This window comes from Labrus mixtus, chromosome 21 (assembly GCF_963584025.1).
Source record: "Labrus mixtus chromosome 21, fLabMix1.1, whole genome shotgun sequence".
In the NCBI taxonomy this organism is placed as follows: Eukaryota; Metazoa; Chordata; class Actinopteri; order Labriformes; family Labridae; genus Labrus; species Labrus mixtus.
Genome location: NC_083632.1, coordinates 14,828,611 through 14,847,573, shown reverse-complemented (window position 1 = coordinate 14,847,573; position 18,963 = coordinate 14,828,611). Strand labels below are relative to the sequence as shown.

Genomic DNA, 18,963 nt, shown 5'->3' with positions numbered 1-18,963 from the left:
AGAGCTGTATTGACCAATCATGTATCAGCAGGTTTTGGTGAATGCAGAAAACAAGTCAGTGTGGACAGTAAAAAAAAAAAAGGCAGAAAGGGGCGCCGGTAGCCAAAAGGTCAGAGTGCAGAGCCCATGTACAGAGGCTTTAGTCCTCGAGAGAAGGCACTCTCTCTCTCCCAACCACTGTCCGCCCTTTAACATACCAACTCCCAATGATTTTAACGATCTATTTGTCTCTATAAACAGATATCTGCATAAAACTGCAGTTAAACATTTTACGTTGAGCCACAAATCTGCTTTGACGCTGTGTCACAAAAGCCAATCAGCACTCAGATTCCCTGACCTCCTGGAATGCATCAGAAGTGACCTCCATTTCATGCTAACGGTTTTCCAAGACGTTTGTTAAATGGAGGGACAGACCATTTAATGCAGAGTTGTTTTCCTCTCCTCTTGTGACATACCTTTTGACTTTTTACAAATCTGCATCCTGATGATGCTAAATGGTAATAGGTAGAGGCTGCTATGTAAAGAGTCCATCAGAAGTAACTAATCCCATTCATACACATCCATAAGCCACCGCAGAAGCAGGGGGAGCAACTTGGGGTTAAGCGTCTCACTCGAGGATACATCGTACATGTAGCTGAAGGAGCTGGGGATCGAACACCCGACCTTCCAGTTGAGAGACGACCGACTGAGCCACAGCCACTCCATGATGACATTTCAGCCGATTGAATTCCCGTTAGTTGTAGATAGATGACAAGAAAATCAGTTATTCAAAAACATATTGAAGCCGCTGTGTAGCCGCTCATATTCCACTGTTGAACTGAGACTCAACAGATAAGCGTCCGGAACTCCAGGAGATAAAGGACGATTAACGTCGGTTAACGCCACACGGAAAAGGAAGTCTTGCCTGGAAGTTTAACACTCACCGTTGGCGTCACCCGAATTACTGACAGATATGCTTCTGAACCCATAGGCATTTATCGTCTATCGGACGATGATTGCCGATGGGTTTCCAGATTGAAGGCATCCTGAAGAAAACGACAGGCCTCTGGTTTTTAAAGGTCAGGTCGTGTGTCCTTTCTTTGCCTCATTCAGCAACTAATCTTTGGAAGATCTTTGTTCTGTAACAAAAAAAAATACTTCAAGAAGATTCTAACATTTACCAAAGTTTTATTATCTGGGGTTTGTTCTTAGCTAAGAAGAAAATCTACAAACACTCGAGAGCTGCTGATGTCAGGGTGAAATGACGCGTAATTGTGTTTTTCTTTATCCTGTATAAAAAAGCAAAAACTTACCCACACACCAATGAGCTCCAGTTAAAGTCTGAGGAAGAGCATGTTGGCCGGAAACGTCACATGTCACTCCTTTAACGGGAGCACTTTGTTTTTTTTTGTTTGTTTTTTTTGCTTCTCTATACCTTGTAGTTTTTGGATCCAGTACCCGCTAAGGTGTATGAGCATCTTTATAGATTTTTCTTTATCTTGCACATTTTTGTTTTGAACTGACGTAACTTTCATAGATTCATGATGATGTAGATATGATATCAACTGTTTGTATAGAGCGAATCCAGTACAGATGCTTTTTGTTTCTGTTGTTTTACGGGTAAAAGTACCGGTACTGAGAAAGTCGAGATTTTCTGCTGAAAAAAATCAAAGTGTGCTGAACTGGTTCAGTTAAAAGTTCAAGTGATGAAAAATCATAAGGAGAGCATTTAATTAATTCATTTATTCGACCTTTATTTAATCTCGAGAAATCTTTGAGGGCATGGCCTCGATTTCAAAGACGTCACGAGGACAATTAAAGTACAATAAATGCATGCACACTAAAAACCAACCAAAAATGACAGGAGAAGGAAAATTAAGGTGTTCAAACTCATTCTGTGTTGAGGTCATTTGAACAAAGTCCGATGGTGGTGGCTGATGGATGTCGGGTGGTAGTAGTGCCAGATCATGGATTTTGGGGCTTTTTTATGCCTTTATTAAGAGATAGGACCGTGCATCGAGTCTGAATTCGGGCACAGAGAGAGAGTGAGTGGGGGATAACATGCATGGAAGGAGCCACAGGTTAAATTCAAACCCAGTCCGTTCGCTTGGAGGTCTATAGCCTCCATACATGGGGCATGCACACTGACCACTAGGCTTTGGGAGACCCGACTCTTTTTTTTCCAGAAAATTAAAACTTTTGTTCAGTACTTTGTCATTTCGCCCAAAAACTAGTGGAAACCAAAGGGCACCTGTTTCCGCCTGAGCAATGAATCAGCTCCATGCAAACATCAGAGAAAACACTGAGCACATAATGGATACAAGGCCTGACCTTTTCAAACACGAGGTTGGTGGTTTTCATGAGATCACTTGCAGAAAGGAAAACAACAATCTGCTGTACTCAGGTTCATCTTTAGAATATTCACATATTCCTGCACACTGCAGGGTTCTTTGGTTTTCACTTATTCCCTTCCAGTTTCAAACAGCACATAATCTCTTGGATTTTTTACAGTAAACTGAATCATGTCATCATCATCATCACAGCCGGGGACCCTTCACATAAACGGGTTGACACTAAGTTAAACCGCTGTCTCCACCGTTGAAGTAATTCGCTCAGGAACATGCTTTTGATTCCCAATCAAAACTCCCTGACAGCATTTTACAAAAGACTAAATGTTTATCTGCATCATGTTCCAGCCGTAGACTAAATATTAATAGACGAAGCCTGAGTGATGTCATCAATCGATGGCGGTCTCCATGCTGGAAATGCTGTCTCAGTCTAACTTTCAGTCACCCTAACGACAGGCTGAGAGCTGGAGCTGAGGCGGGTTTTAAACCTCCTGACAAACCATTACACCGCGCCCACCTGTCAATCATGTCAGCTACACGCCTTATTGTGAATAACTCTTATCCTTCATCAAATCAAAACTGATGAGTCATCAACACATTCACCCCCCGTACAGTGTGTGTTGATCGAGACATGAGCTAATCAGACCTGTTTGGTTTTTTGAACCAGGCTGTAAACATGTTAATCTCTGCTTTAAAAACAGGCTTTTTTAGAATGGGTGTGCATGTGACTTCCTGTGCTTCTGCAGCCAGCCTCTAGTGGACACTTGTGAAATTGCAGGATTTTACACTTCAGCATCTGATTCATTTTTCATCACAAGAGGTCGTTGCTTGGTTCAGGCACACTCCAGCGGTCTCGCTCCCTCCGTCACTCTCTCCCTCAACTCTTCCAGTGATTTTCTGCTGATTTTCAGCCATACTAGTAATTTTACCATCCGGGGTAAATTAAACGCCCCAATTATGGAGGCTACAGTCCTCATAGCGGAAAGCCCAGGTTTGAATCCAACCTGTGGTTCCTTTGCAGCATCTCACTCCTCACTCACTCTCTCTCACTCTCTCTCTCGCTCACTCACTCTCTCGCTCACTCTCTCTCTCTCTCTCTCTGTAAAGAAAGATGACCTCTGTATGAAAAGCCCATCCATTCTAGTTCATTAGGGAAAAGAGTATAGTGAATGAGCGCACTCGTGGAAGTGACGGCAGTGAAGCTGTTGTCAGCGGCTGCCTTTCAACTGTGACACATGGACACAGGCGCTTATGAAACATTGATGCTGTAGAAGAAAATAAGAGAATCTCACACAAACCAGCGGAAAAACAGGAGGAAATATCTGTCATGTTTGTAACGTAAGGTTTTTATTTTCAAGGCAGTATATTAACTGTTCCCTGAGCAGGATAGTGAAACGTGCAATCAGCCAGCCTGGAGTCTTTCAATCGTGCGTCCAGGCGGGCCAGTAATAACGCTGAGCCCTGATAAAGCTGTGGAGTCGACGATGAAGTGTTTCTGAATTAGCATAATGAAACATACGCACTGTATTTCTACTGTGAATGAAACACCTTTTACACTCTGCTCATATCAACAGATTTGCTCCCGGTGTAAAAAAAATACCTATAATATTACGAGTGTGAGCAAATCTTTAGCTCATGCGACTTTGTTCAGAAATGTTTGGACCCTTTGATTTCTGCTCTTATGAAGCAGAAAAGAAAGAAAATCATATAATAATTTCTATACTTTCATTGTTCTTATGGTTCATTGTTTACATAACCTTAAAGTTTTTTATGTACAGGTTTTAAGGGCATGAAGGATTTGAAAATACTTCTAGAAATGACATCACAATATGTAAACATACTAATGTAGGCAGAGCTGAAAGGGTTAACACAGTTTGTGCTGAATGAAACAGCATAAAAGAGAAGAGACAGAAAATACCAGTGTGTTCGTCTTATGAGTCACAGATTGCCCTTCCTCCCCCCCCCCCTCGCCTTTTATCTAACCCTTCCACTCATTCCTCCCTCATACCTCTCCCTCCCCCGGCTGTCTGCTCCTCCACATGTAGCTGCCGTATTAACAGGATCCTGGAGTCTCCGCGGGGAAACGCGCTGCTGGTCGGAGTGGGCGGCAGCGGCAAGCAGAGTCTGACCCGACTGGCTGCCTTCATCTCCAATCTGGAGGTTTTCCAAATCACCTTGAGAAAAGGCTACAGCATCGCCGACCTGAAGGTTTGAGCTGGATTACACGGATAAAAAACATACCTCTGCACAACTCAGATTTGTCATGTCAAATATTCAGATTTATCAAGTTTATAACTTCCTGATGAGCTTCAAAATCGAGTCTTACAGTGAAAAAGATAAAACACCCACAGTGTAAGAAGACAGCAGACAATACCCTGACATGATTCAGGCTTTATTATCTCTGCAAAAAAAATTCTGTAGCCCTCTCACAGCCCACTCTCTCTCTCTCTCTCTCTCTCTCTCTCTCTCTCCCACTCTCTCTTCCTGTCACACAGGCCGACCTGGCGTCCCTCTACATCAAAGCTGGCGTGAAGAATATTGGCACCGTGTTCCTGATGACTGACGCCCAAGTGGCAGACGAGAAGTTCCTCGTTCTGGTCAACGATCTGTTGGCATCGGGTAACAGCAGGCGTCGCTAATTACTGTGTGTCATGTTTGTGTAAGACAGAGAGAGAGAGGGGAATGCTTTTGCTTTCAGCAACAACAAATCACTGTGCTGCCATTTCTGCTGCTTTTCTCATCGACGATAACGAGCAACAACAAGAGAGAGACGGAGGGTCAAATCCAGAGTTATACGCCGCTTTGAAAGGCTACAACACAGTGAAATGAATAGTGGACACACTTTGATTGTTCAAGGATTATGTTGCAGCCGTTATAACCTGTTTCACTGCTGCAAGCTGAAGAATCTACCTGAGCGATTTCTTAACTTTTTGAACATAATTTAAACCCCATGTTGAAAGGAAAAACGGGTGTCCACGTTTATACAATTTGCACGTAAAGATTTTTAATGATAATCAAATAAATGTGCTGAATTAAGAGATATATCTGCAAGTCAAACTGACAAATGGCGTCCCTCTTCTTAATAAAGCAAATTATACTCTGAGAGGTAAGGTCATTTAGTGGTCAAACCAAAGCAGGTCTTAAACTAAGAAGAAAACAGGGGCCATTTTTAAGGACGCGGTCCCTTTGGTGGAGCATTATATCAGGAATTAAGAAATTAGAATGTTTTAAAACGGAGCGCCTAAGCTCAAACATCTGAACTTCAGCAGGCTAGGTGCTGCTGTTTAGATGTCTACATACATCATCTTTGCTCGGCTGTAACTTCAGCAGCTGTCTGCATTAGCATAAGCCCTCGGTATGAACTCGTGCTGCTACCACCTCTATTAACACACCTGCATGTGATAGAAGAGCCTCACTGTCAGGTCTGATCCTGTACTGATAAGAAGGTGCTGGAGAGTTCTTGCACAAGTTAAGCTAATAGAAAACTTCTTCCTGCAGTCATGTGCTTTCTTCTCATGGTGCTGATGTGTGTGGTTTCATTATTTCCAGGAGAGATCCCTGACTTGTTCCCCGATGACGAGGTGGAGAACATCATCGGTGGCGTGAGGCCAGAGGTCCGAGGCTCGGGACTGATGGACACACGGGAGAACTGCTGGAAGTTCTTCATCGATCGAGTCCGCAGACAGCTCAAGGTGAAGCAGTCAGACAAGTAGAGGACGCGGGAAGCTGCCTTTGTTCTTTGTTTCTCTGTGTTTCACTCCTAATCATGCAGAATAAGAAATTCTCAGACTCTCTTTGAGGGGAATTCAGCGTTAATCTCTCATAGAACTGCGTCAGCATTTGACCCGCTCTAAATATAACTAAAGCATGCGTCCTCACACTCTCATTTACCATTCCAAAATAACAAAAACCCTCAGAGTTGGATAAACATCTGTCATTATGATGAAGCCTTCCCCCAGACAATTTTCTTTCCTGACATTTTCAGATGAACTTGAACACTTTCGGAGGCGGCGGGCGTCGTTATAAATCACAGACGTGAGCAGAAAAGCCGGCGTTTAGCTGCGGATAATTCCACCAACGTGTAGCCGCTTTGTTCCCCCTGGGGAGAGAGAGGGAATCCAGGGGGCTGCTTATCCAGTCATTATTACAGTTTGCACCACCACCCACATCCTCCACCCTCCTCCTCGCTCCCTGCTCCAGCCTCCCTGGGCTGGAGAGTGAATAAATGGGAAGGCAGTCCCACGGGCGCACGCTTGTGCAGAGTGGATTTCAAACTATCTGGCTCTCTGTCGAACACATTGTCTGTCTGGATGGAGGGAGGCAGCGCTTTCCCAAAAATGTTGGATATCTGATTCAAAATGTTTGCTTGGAAATTGTCTCTGTGTATAACTCTGCATGTAGAGCGCCGGTTTGAATACTGAGCCAAGAATTTAAATCATTATTACGAGACCTTTTAGGAGAATTTGGTTCTGAACCCAACATCTCTGTGAGAAACAGAGACGACTTTAAAGGAGCTGCAGGACAATTACTGAGGAGGATATATTTAAAAACTCTGCACACATAATTTTATATTCACAGTTATAGTCACGTGCATGAGACAAAGTGAAGCTTCCTCATTTGCTGCTTTAAAGTGAAAAATATGCAACAATGAGGAAAGAGAATTGTTCTAAACTCACATAAACTGAAAAACTAAAATCCATTTCACAATGAATCTTCAATGAATTGTGGATACTGTATGTGGTTGAATGTAGAAAATCTTCGCTAATTATTTTTGCACAATAGTCCACAAAAAGAAGCTATTTGCTCTTTTTTGCGGGGGCTTCAAGGTACACCTACATTACATGTTTTGACAAATTGTCGATGTATACACAGATTTATAAAAGTGATCAAGCACAGAGCACTGTGATCTGTAACATCCGGTGTATACATAAGATGCACAATTCTTCAAAAAAAATGTGTGCTGCGTCCTATCAACCGGTGCGACAAATATACCAGTATGAAAAGCTGAAGCACCCGCGGCCATTACCACGAGTGCAGCCGCCACCATCACACACTGCAGGCGACCTGATGCAATTGAAAATTCAATTCCACTCATTGTGTATTGCATGCATAGCGACACAGACCAGGCTTTCGAGACTTTTCACCATTTATTATCCCTCATGAGGTCATACTCATGAATTTAAGGAAAACGGTGGTATATATATATATATATATATATATATATATATATATAGGCTACTTCACAACTTTCACTGCACAACTACCGTACTGTAGCTAGTAGGAGAGCAAACTCCACCAAGTGAAAACAAACTGAACTAAAAGAGCGACACAGCTGCACAGAAACTGAAAGTTATAGACTTTGCTGAACATGATAGAAATCGACAAGCAGGAAGACAGTTTAAAAAAATGTCTGTCTCTGACACTTCCAAAACTGCATCTTGCGACTTATGTTCCACATTTGACGGTATTTATTTGTATTTTAATGTCTTTTAACCTCCTCCTTATCTATAACCCTCCTGATCTTATTGGGCTATATTCAACTTATTTTTTTCTGCTTTCTTTTTCTTTTAATAGACGAGCTAATGCTAAATTCATTGGACCTTTTTCAGAAAGTTGAATTGATGAAAAACAGTCTTGAGAGTCTTAATTTATGGACTTTAGACTGGCTGTATGAGAATTATTTTCAATCTTGAACTTTGTTTATTTAAGTTTCTCTTTATAAATGTGAAAATCTACTAAATGAAATGTTTTTATAAAAGTGTGTATATGCACCTAAAGACGTATAGATTCATACTTTACTTCACCTTTTCTGACTCATAGAACAAATAAAAGTAACATTTCTTAACTGCTAAGACAGCTTTAGAGACAGGAGAGAACAAACTGCTGCTATCAGGTGATCTCCAAACCATCGTGGGTCTTCTTTTTTTATTTCCAGATGCTGAGGATAGGTCAGTTCATGCTCGCTCAGCCATTCAGGATGCGCCGCCTACAGACCAACAAACGATGATCAATCGCACAAAAGAGCACACACCGACAAAACAGGATGACAGCCACAGATCCACAAAACAGACTAACACTCGCACACGAACACAGACAATCTATACAAAAGACGAAATGAAGGAAACTTCCACCCGGGCTATATCGTGCAGCAGGTGACAGATCAGAAGATTTTTTTTTACGTTGACATGTGATTAAATACGTTTTCTTCTTTGATTACACTTTCAAAGTTTTTACAAAAAGTACTTCCACGGTCTCTCTCGGTGTGTAACGACATTTCACAGTGAAAGTTAAACATGTCAGCAGCTTTTTTCCGTCTTCAGTGTGGATCATCATCAGAAGTGTCTGTGGGTGTTCCTCCTGAGTGCTTGTCTCCGCAGTCTGCTGTGAGCGAGCATCTGGCTGAGCTCCTCAACAAGCCAGCTGTTTGTCTGCGACAGAGAGAATCAGTCTGATGTAGCCCTCAGCTCAAAACTCGCTTTAACACACACGCCTGCCGGAGGCTTTATTTGCTTAATGATGGAGCTGCAAATAATGAATTCTCAGTTTTCTTTTCCCCCTCTTGACCCTGAAGGAGTGTTAATCAGAGCCAGAGTTTTCTCCCTCTCTCTCCTCAGTCTGACTCCCGGAGAGAAAGAAAACGATTGTGATCGCACTGCTGTATCAGACTTCACACTCAATTCTCTTTGACCTTGCTCTGTGTGTGTGTGTGTGTGTGTGTGTGTGTGTGTGTGTGTGTGTGTGTGTGTGTGTGTGTGTGTGTGTGTGTGTGTGTGTGTGTGTGTGTGTGTGTGTGTGTGTGTGTGTGTGTGTGTGTGTGTGTGTGTGTGTGTGTGTGTGTGTGTGTGTGTGTGTGTGTGTGTGTGTGTGTGTGTGTGTGTGTGTGTGTGTGTGTGTGTGTGTTGCAGGTAGCTCTGTGTTTCTCTCCGGTGGGGAGCAAACTGAGGGTTCGCAGCAGGAGGTTCCCCGCCGTGGTGAACTGCACAGCCATCGACTGGTTTCACGAGTGGCCACAGGAGGCGCTGGAGTCCGTCAGCCTCAAGTTCCTGCAGGAGGTGGACAATGTCGAAGTGAGAAAGGCTCATGCTTTAATATTATACACACAGGGATACTAGCACCCACAAAAATGATGTTCACAGTCTGAGAATATAATTTAAAATGTCAGGCAGCGTGACACTACCGCTGTGATATTAATTCCAGGAGCAAACCGGAGGCCATGAGAATTAAACTCAGTCCCCGAGCTCCAGGAAATATTTCTCTGCTGCTAAATCTGCACCGTCACCTCTTTTAATGCTGACTAACCACTTCTGTGATTTAAATTTCTCCTGCAGCCTCAGGTGAAGGACTCGGTGAGTAAATTCATGGCCTACGTCCACATGAGTGTCAACCAGACGTCCAAAGACTTCCTGGCCAACGAGCGGCGTTATAACTACACCACGCCCAAGTCGTTCCTGGAGCAGATCAAGCTGTATCGCAGCCTGCTCGGACAGAAGAGCAAGGACCTCGCCACCAAGATGGAGCGGCTGGAGAACGGCCTGCAGAAGCTCAAAGGCACCTCCGCTCAGGTACTGTCCTCACACATGCATTGGAAAATGAAACCACAAAAGGTGCCCAATTTAAGACGCACGCCCCAAACTGATCACACACAGCGTCTTTGAGGGAGTTAATCAGAGCTTCACAACAGATAACCCTGAAAAACGTTATTATGACTATGACATGAAAGGATGCCAAATGGGTCGGATATTAAACCTAAACTAAAGAAAATTATAAAAGGTTGAGAGTCCGACTCTACCACTGAGCCCCACCCGGCCCTGTAATTTTAGTTTGCACTCCTAGCTACTGCCACTGTTTTCTTTAAATGCATGATTATGCACGCATAGGTGTGACCTGGATGCCATATTGGCTCAAATTAAGAGCACATTTACTGTCGATAGGTGTCATCTGTTGGTCAGACGGCTGGCATCTTGTTTTGGAATAATGTGGATTATTTTGACACTTTATATAAAAGTCTTAATGAATATTAATAAATTAAAACAACATTTTAAGACATTTTAAGACATTTACAGACGCACGGAGAGTTTATTGTCTGTTCTGAGAGGTTCTATCAGATCTGTAAGGTCCTGAATAGTTTATTTAAGGATCAAGGATTTATTTCAGTTTGGCTTTATGAGCTTCTGAGTGACAGTTCTGTTTAAGCTTATGGGGGATTTTATGAAACAATAACTTTGTTATGAGGACTTTTGATCCGCTGTCTGTTAGTGAGACGATATGTGTCGACACAAACTTCATGAACCTTCAAGGAGATTTAATGTAAGATTATAAACTGTTATATGAAGTTTGTAAAGTTGGATTTATCCTTTATTTAAAGTGTTATAAATGTGTTTATACATGTATATCACCTTCATAAAAAGGGCTAACTTAATGGTTTGTTTATCTTTTTGAACTGAAGTATCTTCATCTTGTATTAGTTATAGCTTTGCATCACTTCAAGTTTCCTTCTTAAACATGGAACACCTGGATCCATTAGTCCTGATGTTTACCATCCACACACACACACACCTTCTCTGAACACCGCTCTGTATGAATAATGTAACAGCAGGTCTGTGTGTGAAGCCGCTCTAATTATAGAGGATCTACCCCCCCACACACACACACACACACACACACACACACACACACACACACACACACACACACACACACACACACACACACAAACACACATACATAATTTCACCCTCACATAACGTACTGATCCGAAGCTTTACATAAACATGCCCACACACACCCACCTGCATGGAGCCACACTCATGCATAAATACTCGCAACACACAAGTGACATCAGTGTGTGTCCTGAGTTTTCGTTTCTTCACACACACACGTTCAGGGGCCGTATGGTAATAGAGGAGGCTCCTAATTAGAGAGCACACCTTTTACAGCAACAAGGCAGCATTAATGCAGCGTGTGCGTGTCTGTGTGTGTGTGTGGCTGTTTCTGTGTGTGTGTGTGTGTGTGTGTGTCTGTGTGTGTGTGTGTGTGTGTGTGTGTGTGGGGGGGGGGGGGGGGGGGGGCTGGTTGTGTGTTTCTGTTGGTGTTGCTATAAGAGCTGTTATTTAACATTCACAGTAAGAGAATGTTTGGCTCACCAGGGGCTGCTGTGGTCATGATAAACAACCAGGGTTAACACCACTGTGTGTGTGTGTGTGTGTGTGTGTGTGTGTGTGTGTGTGTGTGTGTGTGTGTGTGTGTGTGTGTGTGTGTGTGTGTGTGTGTGTGTGTGTGTGTGTGTGTGTGTGTGTGTGTCTCTGAGTGTGTGTGGCTGTAGGGGATGTTGTTTAAGTGTATGAGTCACCCGCTCCCCAGAGCACACATTAGATCCATGTTTTTTTCCTCATCAATTTTGTCCCACCTTTGGCTGCGCTGGTCTTTGGTAGTGTCTGCGGTTGTGTGTGTGTGCGTGCTTGTGTGTGTGGGTACATGCGTGTCAGCACCCACCCACTCATCTTCTCATAAATTCTCATTGAAGGGCACACACATGTATGAGCTGTGAAATGTTAGCAGCCATGGGAGTCGTACTGGTTGTAGTAGTGAAGCAGTAGTAGGAGGATTATGAATTATAGTAGTACCAGGTTTGGAGTCTGGGTGTCATCCTCGACAGCACCCAATCATACCAAGCTCACATCAATGATGACACTCGATCCGCTTATTGTCGTCTGCGTAACATTATCGCCCCTGCCCATCCCTCACACCCGAAAATATCGTTCACACCCTGGTTACATTTCGTACTATCTACTGCAACTCCCTCTTTGCTCTCCCTCTCAAGTCCATCCACAAACTTCAACTGCACCAGAACTCTGCTGCTCACGTCATCTCCAGAACCTCCCTCCGTTAATCACATCACTCCTGTCCTTCAGCAGCTTCATCGGTTACATATCGTATCCACTTCAAGATTCTACGCTCTGCCAATGAAAGGCGTCTGGTCCAACCTTCACAACAGGGTCCTAAATCTCTAACTACAGTCTTCTCCTCTGTCGCCCCCCGGTGGTGGAACGAACTTCCAAACTCCATTCGATCTGCAGGGTCTCTTTGCACCTTTAAGAAAAAGCTAAAGACCCAGCTCTTTATGAACACCTGCAACCTTAATGATGATGATGTAGGTGTGGCCTGCGGTGTGAAAGTGCTTTGAGGAGTCAGAAGACTAGAAAAGAAATATACAAGCTCAAGTCCATTTAACATTTACACACTACGATTCGACCAGACCGGAGTCCATAAACCTGCTGTTTGTAGCAACAATTTTAAAGACACGAGATCTCACAGAAACTCTGATGATCAAACGTGACTTCAGAGGAAAAACAAATATGGAGTTGTAGAAGAATCAAAATAAAAAGAATAGTGTTTAAAGAAGTTGCAAATTATACCTATAGAAAGAATGAATAGCTGTAGCAGTTCAGTTATAAATGTATGATAAAATGAAAATATTTCAGGCTTATCTCAAACCAATACAAGTCAGACACTGTAGAAAAGTAAAGATGGCGGTTTCTACTTAAGGAAAAAAAGTGCAAACATAAACACGAACATCCAGATGTCTCTTTGTTGCATGAATGAAGCTGAATTTAGCCACCACGAGTCTATAAGCCCTCGCACACGTGGATGGATGTTTGTAAAGTCTCTTCCTTTAGAATCAAATCTGAGGCTGCTTTAAGAAACAATAGTTTGAATGTGAATGTGCTACAGCGGGGAGGGGGAGCGGGCTGTTTTTATAAAGACAGGCAGTGGCAGAGACATGTTTTTTTCTGCTGCAGTTAAACACAGCAGCACCAGTATTCAATATCATCCACGTCTCCCACCAATTAGTTTGTCCTTCTCTCCCCGCTACCCCCCCCCCTGCCTCTTCTCCCCTCCTGCCTATTCATCATGTTGATGGCTCACTCGGTGCTCGTCTGATGTTCGACCGAATCTTTTTGCACAGAATCGTCGCAGCCCAAAAGGGGCCGTCTTCTCCCTCAGGCAGATTTCCTTCCTGTTTGTTAATTAGCTGAAAGACAAGCATGAAAACCTGTCTGTTTTTATTTCCCCAGTGCAACGTTTTGATGGAGTCGGACGCTAACACAGAGCCCTATTTGTCGGGGAGTTATGAGGAGTTTGTAACAGCTTTAATTTCTCTGTACAACCGCCTTTGGTCTGTGCGTTTCTGTGTGTGTGTGTGTGTGTGTGTGTGTGTGTGTGTGTGTGTGTGTGTGTGTGTGTGTGTGTGTGTGTGTGTGTGTGTGTGTGTGTGTGTGTGTGTGTGTGTGTGTGTGTGTTTCCTGATGGCAGCTCTTGATCCAAAAGCTTTTATTTTTTCTCCAGATATGCATGCCATTCATCTTTTTTCCTCCCCTTTATCTGCCCGGACAGAATCAGATTTTTGTTCTACTATTTGTCTAAAGGTCGCAGCTTGGTCTGCAGCTCAATTCTGCAGGGCACGAAATGTTCTCTGCGTTTAGGCCCTTTGTGAAACCTCTTTTGTCCCCCCCCTTCTTCTAAGCCACAGAATCCTCTTTACTGCATTGAAGCATCGAGTAGATGTTTAGGTTCCAATTAAATTGCCATCGAGCTCGATTGTATTTCCAATAAGATCCAACGAGCGTACAAACAACAAAACAAACCATCAGTCCTTCAAACCCGCTCAGAGATTCAATTAGATGATAGCGATAGATTCATTAGTGCTCATGATATACACACTGATTGCTACTCATACAATTTAATGAGATGAAAATAGATTATCAACAATGTGTGCACTATTGACCCCTCCCCTCGTATTACTGCTTGTGTGACTATCTTCCAACCATCTAAGTCTGGAATAACTTGGAATTGTGAAAATAAGAACAAGAATTATAATTATTAGAGAATATTTTGCAAAATGTCTTTCTCTCCAAGAGTGAGAAAAGACGTATTCAATCCATAGACTGTAAATTTGAAGCCTGAGTGACATCACCCATCTGTTCCTGTAGGGGGCGCTGGAGTCCCATCAATGGTGGTCTCCATGCTGGAAATGCTGTCTCAGTCTAACTTTCAGTCAACCTAACATTAGGCTGAGAGCTGGAGCTGAAGCGGGGTTTAAGCCTCCTGACAAACCGTTACACCGCGCCCGCCTGTCAATCATGTCTGCTACGTGCCTTTGGATAACACGTATCATTTTTAAAAACAAAACGGAGCCGTTTAAAAAAATTCACCCCTTACAGTGTGAGCCACGATGAAAATAACTAATCAGACTTTCCAGTCATGGAGAAGACATGATGGAAGAAGCACAACGTTGTATAGTTTTTATAGTGAAGACTTATCGTGTATTTTGGTGACTACTATTTTATTTTATTTTTCATATAAATTCCAACACACCTACCGTAAAATCCGGTGTATGCACTTTAAATACCCATTTTCTCATCTTAAAAGTGTGCTGCATCTTATACCCCGGTGTGACCAATAAACCAGTATAAAATGCTGACACGCCTCGTCATTACCGTGAGTGCTGCCGCCACCATCACGCGCTGCATGTGACCTGACGCGTTTAAAAATTCCTCCCTATTCATTGTGTGTTGCCAATGATTGCTCGCTGTGTTGGGAAACACAGCGACACAGAGCAGGCTGGCTGCACAACTTTTTAACATCTTTTCTCCCTCACGAGGTCATAATCATGCATTTACAGAAAACAGTGGCATATTGTTTGGAAAATAGAAGTGACCAGCGGAATTGGGCAGCACAACCCGCAGGCTGTTAGTACTTCAGCACTTTCACTGTGGGCTGAGAGCTCGACTACCGTACTGCAGCTAGTAGGAGAGCAAACTCCACAAAAAGAAAACAGACAGAACTAAAAGAGCGACACAGAAACTGAACGTTGTAGACTTTGCGCAACACAACAGAAATCATCATGTAGGTAGACAGATTAAACCTTTTTTCTCCCTGGGAGACCCCCAAAATCAGACTGTGGCGGCTGTGGCTCAGTGGTAGAGCCGGTCGTCTCTCAACAGGAAGGTCGGGGGGTTTGATCCCCAGCTCCTGCAGCTACATGTCCCATGTGTCCTTGGGCGAGACACTTAACCCCAAGTTGCTCCCGCTGCTTCGTCGGCGGTGTGTGAATGGATTAGTTAATACTGATGGACTCTTTACTCAGCAGCCTCTACCATCACTGTGTGAATGTGTAGCTGCGACCTTCATGAATGTTCACTTCATTCATCCAGATCTGCAGTAACATGACCTCCTGCTCTCCCCGTCTCCTCCTCTGATAGGTGGACGACCTCAAGGCCAAGCTGGCGGCTCAGGAAGTGGAACTGAAGCAGAAGAACGAGGACGCTGACAAGCTGATCCAGGCAAGAACGTGTGCTTTTTATTAAAAACAGCTTAAAATCTGACTGTTCCCTGACTTGTTGTATGTCTTTGTGCACATGCGTTCATATACCTCTCTTAGTGCTTTCACTCATTGAAGTGGTGAGCCGCATGTTTGAACGTGAAACATGTTCACTCTGACTTTCTCTGTCTTCTGTTTTCTTGTGTAACGGATAGCTCTCAGATGTGTCTGGTTGTAAACATTGGTTAACTGCACCATGTTTTTGTTAAGTATAACCATACCTTTATGTCAACTATAGAGCTGCAGGAAAGGTTAGGGCTAAATGTTTGAATTTTCTGCCTTTTGTTGTTTTGCATATGAAAGGTTTTTGGATTTCCGACTGTTGGTTGGAGAAATATAAAAGAATGAGGATTGGATCAATCTGAAAAAAGCAACTGGCAGATCAATCATTAACTAAACTAATCCTCACTTAAACTTTCTCTCACTGCCGGATTGTTTTTTTTGTCAGCACTTCAACATGACCGTGTGCAAATTCAAATATATTTAGAATCCTTTGATTCCCCTTTTTTCTTTTTTCTCTTTACAATATATGTTTAACACCAGATGATTTGTTCAGGGTGTTGTTGTCTTTTCATCCTATTCATGCTGTGAAAACGAAGCCACTGAGTGAACTTTCCTTGATAACAGAGGAATAAAACCTGCATGCCATTTCTCAGGTTGTCGGGATAGAAACAGAAAAGGTGTCCAAGGAGAAGGCAGTGGCTGACGAAGAAGAGCAAAAGGTGGCGGCCATTGCTGTGGTGGTCAGTGGCAAACAGAGAGATTGTGAGGAGGATTTAGCCAAGGCAGAACCAGCTCTGCTCGCTGCTCAGGACGCCCTTAACACTCTGAATAAGGTCAGTAACTGTGTTATCTCCCGCTGTGTCTTATTGATTTACTCCATCATACTCCTCTTCCTTAGATTTCTTCTTTTCAAAGAGCCGTTGTGTTTTTTTCTCTTTCTTTGATTTGTTTTTTCCAGCTTCAGTTGGATAACTTTTGTCAACACAGGCCTTGAACTGTATAGAAGATTATTGAATCACAGGATTTAGCCGAGTCTTTGCTAAAATAATGTCTTCTTTATGTTCTCCGGGCATTTAACTTCATCCTCACATCCCTTGTAGGTTTATGAGCAGCCTGTGGGGATTTTCAAAAAACAGCCTCTGTGTTTAAAAGGTGCTCTCTGTTCAAACAAGCAGAACCGACAGTTCAATCACAGCTTAGAGCTCTCTAAAGATGCCCTAATTAGAATTCTCTGTTGTCTTCTCAAAGTCAGCACAGGTTCTTCTTCCTTTATTCTCAGCTTTGACTTTCTCTCTCTCGTTTTTCCCCCGGCAGACGACAAAGATATGCACTTATTCAAACTCAATTAAATCATTGCTCTTTCATTTTTTCCGTCCATTATTCTTGCCTGCTTTAGAACAACCTGACAGAGCTGAAGTCGTTTGGCTCTCCGGTGGCGGCGGTGACCAACGTCACAGCGGCTGTCATGGTCCTGATGGCACCCGGTGGCAGAGTCCCAAAGGATCGCAGCTGGAAGGCTGCAAAGGTGATGATGGCCAAAGTGGACGCATTCCTGGATTCTCTGATAAATTTCAACAAAGAGAACATCCCAGAGGCTTGCCTCAAAGCCATTCAGCCTTACCTGCAGGTGAGCGTTTCAATTAGCCCCAATTCGTTAAAGTCAACACTAACGGCGCACAGTGTGCAATGTCTGTCGCTTGGCAGGTTCAGCTAATAACTCATAAATTTAGCGGGGGCGTGACTACAATGACAGTGGCACATTACGGCTGTCGAGCATCCAAATGACAGCCAGAGAAATCAAGCAGTTAATGAAGCGTTACAAATTTAACAGCCGCCCTGATCATAGAGCTCAATGGAGCAGATGTGAGGTTAGACAGTGCAGCAGACAATTCTCTCTCAACTCACCACGTACACCAAACACATTCAGTCCCTGAGACACTTATTAACATTAACTGTCATAACCCATAATATACTTTATAATTGGTGTTACAGATTGAGGCTCCTTAACCCGCTCAAGTTGTAACATCCTCTTAGAGAAGTTTTTTAAACTAAAGTCTTTGTCCCAGCTCTTGATGGATGCAAGGCTCTCTTCTGGTCCTCGTACATCAGGTAAGGCAGGTCATCCACCAACTGAAAAATTGTGTGTTGTGGAGTTGGAGTCCAATATTTTCTAGAAAGTTTCACAAGTTTGACACTGTCCAAAGATTAATAATAAATAAACACAGTTTTTCTCTTTCCAAAGAAAAGTTGTTACCATCGTTCATGTTATAAGCGCCACCGCAAGGAGTCATGCAGCACTGATGAGGTTGAATTGGCAAGATAATATTTATTCAGATCCAATATTTTTTGTACATAAAAAATCGATATCCGGGCCAGCATATCGATCCCACCTTTACCCTGTAGTATAACTTTCTTTATAGGTAACAATAGACTGGCTGAAGACCTGAACAGCTTCTATTGCAGGTTTTCACAACCATCTCCCACCCCATTAACACCACCCTGACACTCAGACTATGATCTTCTTGCTGCCCTCACAACCCCCTCCCCACCCCCCTCTGATCCCCCCACCTGCACTAACGATCTGCGAGGATGAGGTAGTTCAGCTCTTTCAGAAACAAAAGATCAAGAAGGCTCCAGGACCAGACGGTGTGTCCCCCTCGTGCCTGAGAGTCTGTGCTGAGCAGCTGGCCCCCATCTTCACGCAGATCGTCAACACATCACTGGAGCTGTGTTGTGCTTGTCCACCTGAAGTGGATCTCCCATATAGACACAACAGAAAGAAGGCACAGCAGAGGATGTACTTCCTGCGTCAGCTCAGGAAGTTCAACCTGGCCCAGGAGCTGCTGATCATGTTTTACACCTCAATCATCCAGTCTGTTCTCTGCACCTCCACCTCCTCCGTCTGTTTTGGATCTGCAACCAAACTGGACAGACACAGACTGCAACGGACTATAAGTACTGTCCCGGGCAAGGAAACGGACAGGTAGCATCACTGCCTCACACCCCGGACACAAACTTTTCAAATTCCTCCCCTCTGGCAGGCGTTACAGATCACTGTACGCAAAAACAACCCGTCATAAGAACACCTTCTTCCCCCAGGCTGTCACTCTGATGAACGCTAAACAGTCACACAGTGTCAGACCTGTCGCGGTAAAATGACTCTAAACCAACCGTCACTGTGAATATACATACTGTATATATATTATTTAATTTAAATGATCAATCTACGCACACTTATTTATCTAAATACTG

General features: G+C 43.4%; 1 protein-coding gene across 1 annotated transcript in view; it reads left to right on the top strand.

The window, feature by feature from the left end:
• Positions 1–18,963, top strand: part of dnah9 (dynein, axonemal, heavy chain 9) — a 179,177-nt gene that overhangs the window by 92,430 nt on the left and 67,784 nt on the right. The window contains exons 50-57 of the mRNA XM_061027577.1: positions 4,373–4,535; positions 4,823–4,946; positions 5,877–6,019; positions 9,233–9,394; positions 9,656–9,889; positions 15,590–15,670; positions 16,365–16,544; positions 17,108–17,338. Of these exons, the coding sequence (XP_060883560.1) occupies positions 4,373–4,535; positions 4,823–4,946; positions 5,877–6,019; positions 9,233–9,394; positions 9,656–9,889; positions 15,590–15,670; positions 16,365–16,544; positions 17,108–17,338 (1,318 nt within the window). The remainder of the gene's footprint in view (positions 1–4,372; positions 4,536–4,822; positions 4,947–5,876; positions 6,020–9,232; positions 9,395–9,655; positions 9,890–15,589; positions 15,671–16,364; positions 16,545–17,107; positions 17,339–18,963) is intronic.